The following is a 16,344-nucleotide window of genomic DNA, read 5'->3' on the forward strand; positions in this document are numbered from 1 at the left end:
GGAGTGCAGGTGTCCTTTAACATACTGGTTTAATTTACTTTGAATATATGCCTAGTATTAGAGTCGATGGACCATATGATAGCTCTGTTTGCAAACTTTTGAGGAGTCCACATATATATTTTTTTCCACAATGGGTGTAATAACTTATGTTTTCTTTAAAAGTATATGTCTGCCCCCTTTTCTACATGTTCACCCGCACGGCTCCCAGGGACGTAGTGGCAGCACATGTATGTGTGCACGTACCCACACACAACACAATGGATAATTTTGATTTGCATTTTCCTTTGTGATGAATAACCACGGGCCTTCCTCATACGCCTGTTGTTCAGATGGCGGTCTCCTTCTGAGCAGCGCTTGGCCCGTATGTTCGACCCATCTTAAAATCTGACTATTTGTGGGTTCTGCTATTGTTTGAGTTCCTTGTATATTTTGGGTGTTCAAACCTTGCCAGAGATATACCCTGAAAATTTTTTTCTCCTCTCATTTTTTTCCTTCACTCTGTTGATTATTTTCTGTCTGTGTGTTCACGGATGTGTGTGTGGAGCTGTGTGTGTGTGGAGCTTAGAGGAGAACCTTGGGTGTGTTCACAGGTGGAGTTTAGAGGAGAACCTTGTGCTCCAGGAATAGGGAAGTAGATTGTTCTTACCTCACACAATAGTCTAAGGATCCAACTAAGTTCCAGTTCCCTTTAAGGAGATAACTTTGAATTCTACCCAGGGAGTGGTTTGCCTGCAGAATGTTTTGGTCTAGTGTGTGAGTGTGACTTGTTTTGTTCTAGCAACTGTGAATGTAGCCTGTGACCTTCAATTGGTAAGTTCCTTTCCTTGTATTGTGTTACTGCAGTCTTTTCTCTTACTCCTACCTTCTGGAGTCAGGGGTATTTTAAGCAAGGCTTCTAGTGGTGGGACAGTACATCAACCTAGCTAGTCACAGAACTTCTGACCTACAATCTATCTGCATGCAAGACGTTCTGGGAGTAATGGTGGCACAGAACTTGTGGGGGTTGCCAACCAATGAATGACCTGTTCAACTTGAGGCCCACATCATGAGAGGGAGCCCATACTGGTCACTGCCTGGATGGCCGAGAACCAGAGACCTGGAATAGAACCAAACATAAATGGCCCAAAAAGAGTCAATGAAATGATTCCCAATGATGCTCTGCCATGTTCATAGATGAGGCCAGCCCAATCATCATCAGAGAAGCTTCACCCACAACTGATGGGAGCAGATGCAGAGACCCATAGCCGAACACTAGGCAGAACTTGGGGCTATTTTTTTCATTATAAACAGCACAGATGTCCATATTCAGTGCCTAAGAGCGTTATAGCTCAAGCTTGAGTAACAGTGAGTACTGTGTTTTGAACATGAAAGACCCGCTGGGCTCACTCAGGGCAATTTGAACCATATCTGGTTGGCTTCTGGTAGTAAAAGGAGGCTTCAGATTTTCCTGACCAGTCCTTCTTGCTCTGGGTTAGGGGTTACTAGGGAGACAGCTGGATCAGAAAGGTTCTCAAAAGAGAGGCATGGGGTTGGAGTTGGGACAAAGTTCACTTAGAGGGTGTGCAACAGATAGAAACGAGGACCTGTGGGACTAGACGACCGGAAACTTCCAGACTTGTGTCATTTGTAGGGGCTCTGGAGGGGGCACAGAGTTCCCTGGAAGCTTAGGACAGACACTGAGATCACTGTTCAGTCAGCCAATCTCTTGTGACTTTCATCCCCTTATCTTTCTTTTTTTTTTTTTCGTGCCTTATAGTCCTCTTTATTTTTTCATTTTTTTTAATAATTTTTTTATTAAGAAAAGAAGAAAAAAAAACATAAACAAAAAACAAGTTTCCACCTCCTCCCAGCCTCCCATTTCCCTCCCCCTCCTCCCACCCTTCTACCCCTCCCCCCACTCCTCTCCCCCTCCCTCTCCAGTCCACAGAGAAGTCCAGGTTCCCTGCCCTGTGGTAAGTCCTAAAGTCCTCATCCCCTTATCTTTCAAAGGTGCAAGGACTATCCATGACTACATCCTGCCCTCTTTCAAGTATTAGAGAACACTTAGCTTGCTTTCATTGACTTGAGTTAATTCAGACAGAAACTAGAGAAATTAACAATAAACTAACCAACCAACCCACTAAACATTTATATTGGAATGCACACTTTACATGAATATTTAGCGTGTTTGTGTGTGCGGGTGCACACGTGTGTGCGCCTGTGTGCACCACAGTGTACACGTGGAGGTCAGATGACAGCTTGTGGGACTTAAGTTTTTTTCTTCCACCATGGAGTATCCTGGGGGATCAGACTCAGGTTATCAAGTTTGTTTGTTAGTCTTGGCAAGACTGAATCTGCAGACTCATGCCCACTGGCCTCCCGTGATTTCTTTATAAAACAAGAATTTTGGATAACGGATTGACTAGACACAGGTAATAACATTCTTGAACTCTGCCAGTGTCCTCGTGAGGGGTTTGCATGCACCATCTCATTTGATCTTCATAATCCACGCTAGGGTTAATTGCTCTTCATCTCTGTATCTCTGGGGACTGGGAATAGCCCAACATAACTACATCAGTGGAGCCATGCTGGACTGATTCCCGAGAGTGTACTAGGTTCTCATTCTGCTGCACAGCCTGGGATTATCTAGAAAGCTGCTGTGCTGGCTGCTGGCCAGGGTGATGCTCCTGGTGTAGCAGGAAGTGCTGGGCTTGGCAGGGGCTGTGAAAAGGTCAAGGCAGCGCTCACACACCTGCTCTGCTGTGCTAACCTTACCTGCGTTCACATAATATTCTCTCTGTACGTGGTCAGTGAGAGCACTTGGAGCTGAGACACCGCTATTCTTATTTGAAAACTCTGGGAACATCCTACCACCAACAGACCATATACTTGTACATTTAATTTTAAAAAATCCATTTTATTGTTATATGTTTGTGTGCTTGCACACACATATGCATGCATGTACCCATGTGTGTGCAGGTGTCCAAGGAGGCCAGAAGAGGATGTTGGATCCCTTAGAGCTGGAGTTAACAGACGTTTGCGAGGTACTGGGATCCAAATCCTGGTCCTCATGACAGAGCAGCAAGCAATCTTAACCAATGAGCCTTTTCCTTAGCACAGCTCCTACATTAAAAAAAAAATGCTCTTAACAAAATGCATCAAATGATAAACACCATTTTTATTTTGGTGGTAGAGGGACATGGAACTTTATTTACCAGCATTTTATTTACTACTTTTTGTAATCTCAGTCAAATGATAAAGGCGACCCCCTTTCTACCTTTTCAAAGAGCAAACACCTAGAACCTGGTCAGAGTGGTATCGTGTGTATTCTCATCTTTGCAGGGTCTCGTCGGTGACCGTGTCCTTCCATCTGTGCAGCCTCGTATCATCCTCACAACATCCTACGGCACAGGTGGCCTCTTTCTCTCTCGCATGAGCAGGTTAATTGTCCCAGAGAGGCACGGTGAGTTAACCAATGACTCACAGAGCATGAAGTCTGACCTCTTGCCCACGGTGCTTGCCCACAGAAGGCTGGAACAGCCTGTTCCTTGGCAAAGCCTCAGGTCTGAGGGTCCTGCAGTCCCCTTAGGCCATGACTCCGCTTCTCTCTGTTGTAGACCATCATCTGCCCCCAGGAAATGAGTTCAAAGATGGACCCAGTGAAGTGAAAAATGGGGGAGCTGGCAATCTGGCCGCCAAGGAGGCTGTTCTGGCCTTGTGAGATGCTGGTGGTTTGGGGGAATGCAGGGAGAGGAAGAGGAGGTCTCCCACAAGGAGCCAGGAGACCCTTACCCTTATGCAGTGCACTGGCGAGCTTGGCTCGAATGTCAAGCATGCGGAGTAGTCTTGAGTCTCTTGTATCTGTAGAAGAGAAATATTTGCACCTCTATTGGCAGCCAGTCTGTTCTCAACGCTGTAATTCCTACTTCCTATCAGTCCCACTTGAAAGTAGAACATGAAGCTGAGCTCTGCTGCAGAAAAGGAGGAGGAGGAGGAACTAAATGACAACAGTGTCATCTTTTTTGTGTCTTTGTAGTCTAACATTGAATGGTTGGAAGATGTGGCATTTAATTGCACGGGCTAGTCTTTGCAGAGAGAACTGGTCATGGGACCAGTAAAATGTATGGGACACTAAATATGAGGCGAGTGACTGCTTCCAGATAACTTGTGGCTTTGATTTTAGTGCCATTGTCATCATCCTTGTCTTAATGATGAGAAAGTTTATTCAGAGAGGGGCTAATTCATTTGAGATCACCCAGTTAAGACATGGTAGATCCAGGACGGGCTCCCAGGTATTTGACTCCAGATCTGCACTATCACTCTGCACATAGTAGATGCGCTGGGCATTTGCTCAGGGCAGGGAACACAGCAAAGAGCGAGGCATTTGGACCCTCTCTGAAGACACTGAGTGGTTAAATCTCCCACTGTGGGTCACTGATTCTTCCTGTGAGACATGGACAAGTAGGACCTTCATCTGTTCATGGAGAAAAGAAAGGAAGAAGGAAAGAGGAGCTCTCTTAGTGAAGGCATCGGGCGTGCCTCTATGAGAGGGGCCGCGGTATCTCATCAGCACCCTGGAGTCTTTTCTCCACCCCAGAACCCTTCCCTTTGGAAGACTCAGGGCTGATGCGCATGCCTAATCTGTCAACCATAGCCCTCCTGGAGCTGACCTCCTGAGTCTGAGAACATCGAGGAACAGGGGACAGTGTCTGCTAAAAGGAGGGGAAACAAAAACAGAACAGATAGATTTGTTTTGGGGATTTGGTGCCACATGTATGCCCAGATACATCACTCTAGGCAGATGCTGGGATGAAGGCAGAGTCTGGGAAAGGGGTTCAGAAGAGAGGCGGAGGCAGTTGGGAGTATTTTCAGAGAGGTAGGGGCAGGGGAGAAGGCTTGTGCAATTTGAGGAATCTCTCTTAATTAGAAGTTTCGTGAAAATGATCCTTGGAAAAGACAGAGATTATGTTGGCAATACAGCAATAACAATAATGAGACTAAAGGAAAATGAGGAAGAGACATCACAGCCATGGGCCAGAGGTGCTGCTGTTGGCCTCTGCCGGCAGCTCTGGTGCCTAGGCTGGGAGAGGAGACCCTTACATGTTTGGCAGTGGGGCTTTGTTTGAGGAGCAGACTATCCCACAGAAGGCAGAACAGCACTGGAGATTTTCTGGACATTCCTCCTGCTGCGTACAGAAGGTGTTGCAGTCTTCAGGTTCGGATCTGCAGGGTGGAGGTTCCAAGATATACTCTGGAATGGAGAATAGGCAAGGGTGTTCGAAAGAACAGGCAGCCGCCGCCTCGTTTCTCCCGTGTGCTCTCCAGGGATGGAAATAGACTTTGCTTCTAGCTCCTGTCTTCCTCTGAGTTCTGGTCAGTGAATTAGGGATGGATATCTGACCCAAGAATATTTGGTTGAATTCTGAACTTATTGTACATTCATGATCCCTGCAGATCAGATGCAGGGTCCCTATAGACCCTGGTAGGGTCCATTTCAAGGATATGGATGTGTATGTATGTGTGGCAAGCCAAAACAAAGCAAAACAAAAGTGGTATTGGCCACCTAATCCGTAAGAACTTATTGTGTGGACTTGAGAAAGTCTTTTAACCTCTCCTTAAAGATTTAGACTAGAGTCAACCAAACAGGCCGATTGTATGGAGGAAGACTAAACAGAAGGTAAGTTTGGTGTAACCATGAACCCAACAAACTGCAAGTGCTGGATCAGAGAACTGGGACCCAGTTCAGTCGAGTTCTCAGAGTGACCTTTTCCATGATGAGATGGGTAGGAATTTCAGAATGGGATGTCAAGATTGGGCTTCTCCTTTTCCTCCCAGAAGCTCTGCAAACAGAACTGAGACTCCCCCAAAACATGAGCTATCAGTCGTATCATTTTCCTGAGCCCCAAATACAGAAGAATGTACACATGATAATAGCACTCTTCCTACTGTGTAGTGGCCCACAGTCATTACTGCCCTGGTCAGGTTAAACTGGGCAGCAGTGGCCAATGAGACAGACTCGTCTATACTCGTCTGTGGATACTAGTCACTGGTGATTGTGCAGTGCCTCTGGATTTTACATAACAAAAGTGAAATAAAATGCAAAGTTCCCCTTTCCTCCCTCCCCACATATCCTCCAAGACCAACGTTACACAGACTGGATCTTGATTTCCACCTACTTCATTGTCCTGTCTGTCTTGATGCTTGTAAAGTGGGACCCAATATCCCCGATGGAGCCAGGGACAGGGAAATTAGTCAGGAGGATGAGGCTGACATTTATTGTAACTACCATTTTGTGGGAAGTCTCGCGGTCTAATAAGAGTGCTCCGTGGAGAATGTGCCAGCTCATTTCTCCCTCCTCCTGTCCCTATATCATTATTTATATTATGAGGTTACATTTGAAAAACCCAAACCCATTTATCTGGAGGGTTTGGAGCCAGGCAATAAGGAAGCAGAGCCGAGCTTCTAGCCTGAATTGTCGGACTATAAAGCTTGGACCCTTGAACGTGGCACAATTCTGTTCACTGAGAATTTTTCTACATGTCTTCCCCAAGACATTCTCTCTTCCACGGGAGCGAACCCCTTCCCTCCCCTGGAGCCCAAGCCCAGCACCTACTCAGAAAGTATTGCTTGGGACTTCCAGACACCAGCTGGGGTGCAAGGCTGAGCACCAGCAGGAGCTGGACAGGTGACACAGGTGTCATGGTGCTGGAAGGACAGGTGGTAAGTCCTGGCCGAGGATGGCTGGGTTTGCCCAGACCCTGCTGTGAGGAGAAGAGAGGGAAACAGGCTCTGGGATGGCTGCTGGGATGGCCCTTTGTCTGTTACAGTCAAGCGGAGCCAGCGGGACCCAACCATCTCCTACACCTCCTAGCCCTGCCCACTACAGGGGCAGGTCCTGTTCCCAGATTTGCTGTCTTATCCTCTTCACATGGAACTTAAATCTCTCTCTCTCTCTCTCCCTCTCTCTTTTGTTTGGATCTGTAACTAATTAGTCTACCACATTCTTCCATTGCCTATAATCTTTCTAGTACATTCTCCCTGTGTGTGGCTGGTCTCTTCAAACTCAATGCCCTTCTCAGCTCTCTGAGTGCTGAACAGGCCCCCTTTCCCGCAGTGCACTGCTAGATTAGAAATGATGGTGTGTGTTCTTGCCTGCTGTCTGATTTGGGCTGGAAACTTCCTAAGTTTCCCTGTTTGGCATAGCCTGTTTTAGCTTTCTCAGAAGGACCTCTTTTCAGGGCTTAGAGAATTGGCTTTCATTCGTAATACAAAAATAACATTTCATCAACTTATGTCAAATTAATCTCATTGTTTTTCTACATAAACTAAGAGCATTGTGTTTCTGCTTTAGTCTTAGTGTGAACTGTAGGAAGACAAGCCTACCTTGACCTGAGCAGCCAGGTTGTCGATTCCAGCGATTCTGTCCACTGTCTGGTGATCTTCAGTTTAAATGAAAGGCAGTTTTTCCCAGTGGTCAGTGCTTGGCAGTTGAATCAAAGTGCAGATGGATGTTGTTTTGTGCCCATTTGTCTTCTGTCTTTGGAGGAAACAGAGTGCTGCTGCTAGGAGTCAACCTGTTTCTTTTTGTTATGAAAAGTCTTTTAATAATTAAATATTTAAATGCCATATTCCCTAGATCTCTGAGCAGTTGAGGACTGTTTATCAAGTATAGCTAGAGTATACAATCTGCCTGGAGAGCTGGGTCCAAGATTGACTGTACTGGCTCTCAACTTAACAGGTAAAGCAGAGTTGGATTAAATATAAAGTATTTTTGTAAGAGACTTAAAAGTACATATCAGTTTAAAACATGAGACTTATTGTTTTTGTAGTCTGAACTGAGATGCAATGAACAGACAATTATAACATTTAACAGTAAGCACAGATGCATTTAAATTACATGCATGCACATACACAGACAGTGAACAGAAATTGGGCAAAATGGATGCTCTTTGGTGGGCCCTACCAAAGGCATGCCACTGTGTAAAACACACATGCAACAGAGTCAGCAAGAGGAATTTAGAGACAAAAACATAAGTAAACCAGGGGACCAGGCAGGGTCTAACTTAGTAAAGATGGCAGAACTTGGTCACCTGACCTGGCTCTCAGTTAAGATGGTGGTGAAGTCTCCTGACCTCAGTTAAGATGGTGGTAAGGTCACCTGGCCTCAGTCAAAATGGCAGCAGTCACACGTTGTTTGAAAGAGAGACCTAGAGGCGTGATCCACCCTGTTGCTGAGCTGCCATGCTACAAGCCGTGGTGGGGAGCAAAAGGCTGGAATTCAAAATAGCTGCCTCTGGGATCCAACCGATCTTGTTGACAGCAGTAGCAGTGGCAGGGACAATTTGAGGAAAAGTGGAGCGCAATGAAGCCATCGGGACACCGACGGAGTGCGGGTTTATACCCTAACTAAAACTGTGAAAACCCCTGACAACACAAGGCTGATAGGGGACATCTCCCTTCTATAGGTGGGGTGTGAAACAGCAGTGAACACCCCAGAGCTTGGAGAAGAGCGCCCTCTATCTACAGGCGGGGTGTTAAAGCCTGACTGGCTTCAGTCAGGGTAACTCGGAAGCCAGAGGGGCCAGAGGTCACTCTGAGCAGTCTCTCATGGTGGGAACCACGGATGAGTGGTCCAAAAGAAAAGAAAAGGAAAAGAAGAGAAAAAAGGAGAAAGAAAAATCCGAGGGACCTTGGGCCCCCAGTCAAATACACTGTACAGCGTTTGCAGTGCTAGCGTGGGAGGACTGACCCCGGTCGTCTCGTTACGTTTTTAGCTATGGAGAGCGCAAAGGGCTCAACTGTAGCCCTGACAGCTGTGGTTGGGGCTGGAAGAGGACAGCTCACCACCGAAGCTGCTGGTGTGTGTAGAGGTCAGTGCTCATGCAGATGGAACACGTGGTTGTTGTGGAAACAATGCCTGGTTCTGGATCCTGACCCTGGGAGAGGTGCAGGAGGGCCTACTGAGTCTGATGGCACCAATGTAATGGTTTAAATAAAATGAAAACTTCTGTTTTCACAAACCCAAAGAATTCTTGTGAGTTCCAGGGAGCTGAATCAAAGGATCCACCTTAAACAGGTCAGATACATCCCTCTCAATTCTCTGGTTCTAAAATTTTTTTTTTTTCCTAAACTTAACTTTGTCCTTTGTTCTGCCAATACCTTAAACAGATATAAGAGACACCAGACATTTCCATAGCACAAACACTGGACAGGAACAAAGAGACCAGTTACCCCAGAATGTGACCAGCACCCAGCTTTCTCAGGTTCCCTCTTAAGATGATGCCCACAAATAAGCAGGAAGCAGTCTTGAGAATCTGCCGCCCCAATTCCTTTAATGTGTTGTGCCTAACTGCCTGCCTTTTTATTATAAAAAAAGAAATGGGAATGTAATGATCTATCCTGTCCCTTTAAGAGACAAGCCATGCCCACTCCCCACCGTCTGCCGAGGCAAGCTGATCTTCTGCTTCCAGCCTGAGTCCCTTCCTTTCCATCTCTCTCTCTAAAAGGCAGCTTCTAGCCCTTCGGTTCTGGCTGCTGTGAGTCTTTGGGATAGTCGGGGACGGGGGTTAAATCCGAGGTAATCCGCAGCCAGGTACTGTCTCCAGCTCCGAGCGCCCGTCGCCACGCCTCGGAAAATTGAGGAAATCAAGGACTTCCTGCTGACGGCCCGGCGGAAGGATGCCAAATCTGTCAAGATCAAGAAGAACAAGGATAATGTGAAGTTCAAGGTTCTCTGCAGCAGGTACCTTTACACCCTGGTCATCACAGACAAGGAGAAAGCCGAGAAACTGAAACAGTCCCTGCCCCCTGGCTTGGCAGTAAAGGAGCTGAAATGAAGCAGACCTCTGTGTTTGACTATTAAAAACTCTAAAAAATAAAAAATAAAAAATAAAAAAAAATAAAAAAATAAAAAAAAAATAAAAGGCAGCTTCTATCTTCCCTCCTTTCCTCCCACTCCTCCCCGACCCTTCCTTTTTTCCCCATCCTCCCCAATCCACTCCTCTTCTGTTTCTGCTTAGGAAATGGCAGGTCTCCCATGGTTACCAAAGGGCAAGGCGACCCAATACGAAGAGCAGGGTTCTAAAAGCCAGTAAAAGAGTCAGAGACAGCCCCTGTTCCCACTGTTAGGAGTCCCACAGGACCAAGCTACACAACTGTAACATATATGCCAAATGGCCTAGGTCAGTTCCATGTGGTTCCCTGATTCTTGGTTCAGTCTCTGTGAGACCTATAAACCCAGGTTAGTTGATTCTGTGGGTTTTCTTGTGGTGTCCTTGACCCCTTCTGTCTCTTACAATCCTTTGTCCCCCTCTTCTGCAGGATTCCCTGAGCTCTGCCTAATGTTTGGCTGTGGGTCTGCATCTGTTTCCATCAGTAGCTGGATGAAGGCTCTCTGATGATAATTGGGCTGGGCACCACTCTGTGAGCACAGCAGATATAATTAATTAGGCATCATTGCACTGACATCCCCCCTCCCCTTCCAGCAGTCCCCTTCCGCACTCTCCCTCTCTGACCCCTGACCTTGATCTCTCACGTTCCCATCCCCACCTGCCCGTCACCCACTCAGGGAATCTCTTCTATTTCTCCTTCCCAGGGAGGTCTGGGCGTCCCTCCTTGAGCTCCCCTTGTCACCTAGTCTCTCCGGGGCTGTGGATTGTAGCATAGTTATCCTTAATTTTACAGCTACTATCCACTTAGGAGTGCAATTTTTTTACTGTTTCCATTTCTTCAGAATTTCAGTCTTTAGAGCTAAAGTAGTTTCTTTTATTTCTTTATTTTGTTTGATTTATTTATTTGCGTAGGAGTGTTTGCCTGCAATACCCATGGTGGTCAGAAGAGGACATAGGATCCCCTGGAACTGGAGTCACAGAAGGTTGGAGTCACATGGGTGTTAGGAATCAAACCTGGGTCCTCTGCAGGAGCAGCCAGTGCTCTTAACCACTGAGCCATCTCTGTAGCCCCTGAAGTAGTTTCTTTTAGACATGAGATAGTTGTCTTTCTTTTCTTTACTTTATTTGATTTCTTTTCTTTCTTTCTTTCTTTCTTTCTTTCTTTCTTTCTTTCTTTCTTTCTTGAGACAGGGTTTCCCTGTGTATCCTAGGCTGGCCTTAACCTCATGACCTGCCTTTCTCTGTCTCCCAAGGGCTGGATTACTAATAGCTTATAACTGACCAATTTAATCTTTCTATGTGAAGTGGCTACTATAGGAAGGGCTTCTGTTGTGTCCTATCTTTTATTATTTGATAAACACTGACTTATTTTGCCTGTGTTTGGTACTTTGTATTGTATCACTGTGATCCCCTCATTTCTTTTTTTGCATATTTTAAAGTTATTTTCTCAGTAGTTCCCATTTGGGTATAATGAACACTCCAGATAATCTAGTTTCAAAGGACACAGATTTAGCTTCAAAAGAATACAAAATTCTACTTCTATAGCTCTCTTACTGCCCCCCCCCCCCATTGTATTGAAAGATAAAGTCCATCCTCTCTTAAGGTGTCACCTGAAAGGGTCTTTATTAATAATAATAAAAAGAAAGAATCTTTCTCTTAGAAATCCTTAATTGGCTTTTCCCAACTGGCGTTCTGAGAGTCCTCTGTGGGCTCCCTCACCACCTTATCCTCACCCTCTACTGTGGTGATATTTTGTTTGTGATCTAACAAAGTTTGCCTGAAGATCAGAGTGCGGAACTAAGTCATCACCTAGCCATAGAGGCCAGGCAGTGGTGGCGCACACCTTTAATCCCTGCACTAGAAGGTGGAGATGGAAAGGGATATGACTGGGAAGAGAGAGGAATGTAAGGTGGGAGAACACAACACATGACCAGACAAGGACCAGACACTTGACAAGGAGCAATTTGAGAAGCGTTTAACTCTGGTTTTCAACTCCAGGAGATCTTTCTACCAAAGTGGGGGAGACCTGACAGCAGGAGGGTAGATGATAGGAACAGAAAGTCAGGTGGTCACATTTCATCTGCAGACAGGAAGTAGAATGTGAACAGGAAGTGGGGCTGGGCAATGAAGTCTCAAGGTCAAGCACCATTGACCCAATTCCTCCAACAGGCATCGCACAACCTTTTCAGACAGTGCCACCACCTGGGGGACGATGTGTTGAAACACATGAGCCTGGGGGAAACATTCTACATGCCAACTGCAACATTTTGTTACTTTGATCAAATAATTATATGTAAAAAAATGTTCATATTGACTCAGGACATTAATAGTCTCAGGCATTGATAAAAGGGCTACATACACCGAAGAACAAGTAACTATGAAATGTTTACATGGGTAAGTAAAGGTGGCAGAAGACAGGTAAAAAACAGAAGCAATTAAAAAAGTGAGATAAATATTCTTCCTATTAAATATACAGAGAAATTTAAAGATGGTGCAGTTAGTTCATGGTAATGCCACACAATGAGATTTTATTTGTTTGTGTTTTGTTTTTATTTTGTTTTTTTGTGTTTCAGTGTGTGTGTGTGTATGCATGTGAGTATGGCAGTAGGTGTTAGACCCTCTAGAACTGGAGTTACAGGCAGTTGTGAGCTACTTGATGTGGCCAGAGGCTCACTGAGCCATCTCTCCAGCGCACACAATAGATCTGTCTGTCTGTCTGTCATCTACCTAGTCTCTTTTCTATACATGATATCCATACACTAGATACACAATTAACGGTAACTCTCAGACAAGAAAAGGCCTGTAGCTAGAAGGCTGACGCTGTGGTGACAGGAGCTGCTCTTCCTGCTGATGCTCAGTTCTACGCGGCACAGTACCGGGGTGAGCGGTCATTGCAGTGGAGCACAGGTGGCCTCTTGCTCTTCCCCGGTTTAGTCAGCAGGGGCAGCAAAGAGCTGATGCAAACCTTTCCTGCCTTCCCTCCATTGGGCACAATCTAGGCTCGCTGCTTTAGTCAAGCGGTTAGGTTCCTCTGTGACATTGCTGCTGACAGTGGCACAGGGAGGGCACCCAGAATGGAAGAAGATGCGTGGTAGGTGATGGGTAAGGAGGGCCTGGAAAGATGGTACTTCTCTGAACACTTAGTTTTGCAAATAGCACTGTGCTGACTCTGGGCTATCCCAACCTATGACCCCTCTGCCCTGGGACCTGGAGCTAAGGCTTGGTGCTGGGCACAGAGGAAACTCCTGCAGTGTGCGTGGGACCCAGTCCTGTGATCTGAGTTTTAGGCTTGAAAAGGCTTCCCACTTCCTTTCAGAAAAGACAGGCCCAGGAGAGAGGACCCTGTCTTGGTCTACGCCACTGCCACCACATAGCATATGGCTTGCCTACTATGAGAATCTGTGCAGGTAGCTCCTGTGAGGGGGAAGTTAGCTGTGCTTCCTGAACCCAAACTCACCTCAAGCCACGGGCAAAAAGACTCCAGCAGGAATACCACCCACGCTACAGTCTGAACTCTCTGCTCCTGTCAAATGGAGCGGAACCAATGGCGGGCACCTGGCTCTTGGACTCCCACTGTGGGTACCCACCAGGAACCCAGGGCATCTCGTACAGGCATCCTGCTCTTTCCAGACTTGGGCTTTCCTCTTTCTTCTCTCTCACTGTGGCCCAAGGAACGCTGCCAGCCCGTGGGTTTTGCTCACACAGCCAGTCCTCCCAGGGTAAGCCTAAGCCCGGGTTTCCATACTTGTTCACACCTACCAGCACGTCCCAATCTTTTGGGATTGAGGTTGAAGTCGGTTTATAATGAGCGCAGTGAATGTTGGGTGTGGTGGTGCACATTTTTAACCCCAGCACGGTTGAGGCAGAGACAGGCGGATCTTTGTGAATCTGAGCCCAGCCTGGTCTACAGAGCTAGTTCCAGGCTAGCAAAGGCTATAGAGGGATACTCTGTCTCAAATAAAAAAAATATTCATAATGAGGATAATGAATTCGGGAAGTCAGGTGGCAAACCTGAGGGGTGTGTGTGTGTGTGTGTGTGTGTGTGAGAGAGAGAGAGAGAGAGAGAGAGAGAGAGAGAGAGACTAACATGACTCAAAGTGGGGGTTTTCTCTAGTGTCTCTCACTTCTCCCCATGTCCTGAACACAGAGGCAACCCTGAGCACACCTGTGCGACACCTCCTTCTGTTCATCACTCATCTGTATGGCCGCTCTGGTAGCAAGGCTTGGGTTGGTCTGGCTGCCGTGAAGGACTTCAGTGCATTCCATTGGCTGAACGTGCCCACTCTTCTCAGCCCTCCTCTGCTGCTCTCACTGTCTTTTTTGACCTAAAAGAACACCAAGGGGGAAAGGCGGGTGATTCATGCTGATGTTGCTGAAGGTGAACTCACACAGGGTGGCTCTGGATTGACAAACTCAGAAGCCATTGTCCAGCAAAGGAAGCCACAGTGTGAAGAAGTAACCGACAGAGTGGGAGGTAATGCTTGACAATACAGAGCCTGATAAGGGGTTACTATCTCCTGTGCAAGGAGCGATGCTGCCCAGATCCCAGTGAGATGCGCAGAGAAGGGCTGGAGAGGTGGCTCAACGGGTAAGGGCACTGGCTGCTCTCCTGGAGAATCCCAGTGAGATGCGCAGAGAAGGGCTGGAGAGGTGGCTCAGCGGGTAAGGGCACTGGCTGCTCTCCTGGAGAATCCCAGTGAGATGCGCAGAGAAGGGCTGGAGAGGTGGCTCAGCGGGTAAGGGCACTGGCTGCTCTCCTGGAGAATCCCAGTGAGATGCGCAGAGAAGGGCTGGAGAGGTGGCTCAGCGGGTAAGGGCACTGGCTGCTCTCCTGGAGAATCCCAGTTTGATTCTCAGCACCCGCATGGTAGCTCACAATCATATGTAACTCCAGTCCCATGGAATCCAGTACCTTCTTCTGGTCTCCACAGGCACCAGGCATGCAAACGATGCACAGACATGCATCCAGCCAAGCCACCCCCACACATAAAATAAACACAAATAAAATTGAAAAGAAACGCAATGGAAGTTTGATGTGGTGGCACACACCTGCTATCCAGGAGGTGGAGGCAGGTGGATTGTGAGCCTGGTGCCACCCGGGACTACACAGCAAGATTTTGTCTACAAAAAGCAAAACAAAGCAACAACAAAAACCCAAAACGGTAAAATTAGAGTCATAGGAAATATTTACAACATGCATTACATTGAAAATATTCATAGACTTAAGGGAGGTGTCTCAGAACACATTCGCTGCTCTTCTAGAGGACCTGAGTTCAGTTCCCAGCACCCTTATCAGGTGACTCACAATTGCTGCTAACTCCAGCTCCTCCGGGGATCAGATGCCTCCGTGGGCACTGCACATAGGTGGTGCATATAAACACAGGTAAACAGCAGATCCCCTGGCAAGTTGCAGGTGGTTGAGAGCTGCGTTGTGGGTGCTGGGAACCAAACCTGGGTCCTCTGCGAGAGCACTGTGGTAGTTTGGATGAGAGTGTACTTCACAGGCTCATGTGTTTGAAGCTTTGGTCCCAGTTGTTGGTATTGTTTGGGGATGCTATGGGAGGTGTGGCCTCGCTGAGCTGCTCAGAACAGCGGACTTTGAGAGTTCATAGCCTCATCCTACTTCCCGTTATCTTTCTCTGCTTCAGGCTCGTGGCTGAGGATGGGACCTTTCAGCTTCTTGGTCCTCCCACCATGCCTGCTCCTTGTGCCCATGCCTTCCTGTTATGGACTCTTATCCCTCTGAACCCCCAAGTCAAGACAAACTATTTCTTCCATAAACTGCTTTGGGTCATGGTGTTCTACCACAGCCGCAGAAAAATAGTAACAATAAATACAACATTATAAGCTGTAAATGCTATCAATCCCTGAGTCATCCCTCCGGCCACCAAGCCTAGGTGTGACATTTATGTGGCGATCCTGATTTCTAACCCCTCTTGGATGAGTCATGTTCCCCCTAGCATAGAGCCCACAGGACACTGTTAGGATGATGTTATCAATAGAGAAACGAGGAGAAAGGTGGGTGGCACTCTGCAATGGCATCACACGGGGCTACTGAGATGTACGGACCTTCCTCCCACTCCCACAGCCGTCCAGGCTTCTGAGTGTGCTGTTGAAGGAGTCAGGTGGGGGTGAATCTTGTTCCGGCCCAATCTAGGATGCCTGTAGCAAGAAGAAAAGCAGGAACCAGGCACAAGGTCCTGCTCGTACCCACCTTAAGATCTGAGATCGATCTGACCCAATTAGAAGCAAGATCAAAGTTGAAATCGCCGACGTTTGTCCCTCTCATTACTTGCCCTGTGTGCAGAGGTTCCACTGTCCCTGGAACTGCAGAGAAAGCTCCACCAGCCAAATGATTATCAGTGCTTGTAGCTGAGACATCTTCAGAGGTAGGTAGAGAGCAAGGTCCTGGGCTGAGCCTGTAGAGACTGTGATTTGGGGATTGCTTAAATCCACAGTGGTTCTCTACCCAATG

The 16,344-nt window shown here is 47.0% G+C and overlaps 2 protein-coding genes across 2 annotated transcripts; one reads left to right on the forward strand and one right to left on the reverse strand.

Annotated features, from left to right (window-relative positions):
• Positions 1-5,075: 5,075 nt before the first annotated feature.
• On the reverse strand, positions 5,076-6,680 carry Wfdc13 (WAP four-disulfide core domain 13). The gene is made up of 2 exons (XM_041670694.1): positions 6,593-6,680; positions 5,076-5,230 (listed from the first exon to the last, which is right to left on the reverse strand). Exons 1-2 carry the CDS (start codon positions 6,678-6,680, stop codon positions 5,076-5,078), a joined length of 243 nt encoding a protein of 80 aa, XP_041526628.1.
• Positions 6,681-6,716: 36 nt separating this feature from the next.
• On the forward strand, positions 6,717-9,861 carry LOC121460349 (60S ribosomal protein L38-like). Its single transcript, XM_041670696.1, has 2 exons — positions 6,717-6,742; positions 9,572-9,861. The coding sequence occupies exons 1-2, from the start codon at positions 6,717-6,719 to the stop codon at positions 9,813-9,815; spliced, it is 270 nt and encodes an 89-aa protein (XP_041526630.1). The 3' UTR covers positions 9,816-9,861.
• Positions 9,862-16,344: the final 6,483 nt, after the last annotated feature.

Source organism: Microtus oregoni, unplaced genomic scaffold, assembly GCF_018167655.1.
Source record: "Microtus oregoni isolate MIOR12 unplaced genomic scaffold, Mior012 000020F_ref0000438, whole genome shotgun sequence".
NCBI classification, from domain to species: Eukaryota; Metazoa; Chordata; class Mammalia; order Rodentia; family Cricetidae; genus Microtus; species Microtus oregoni.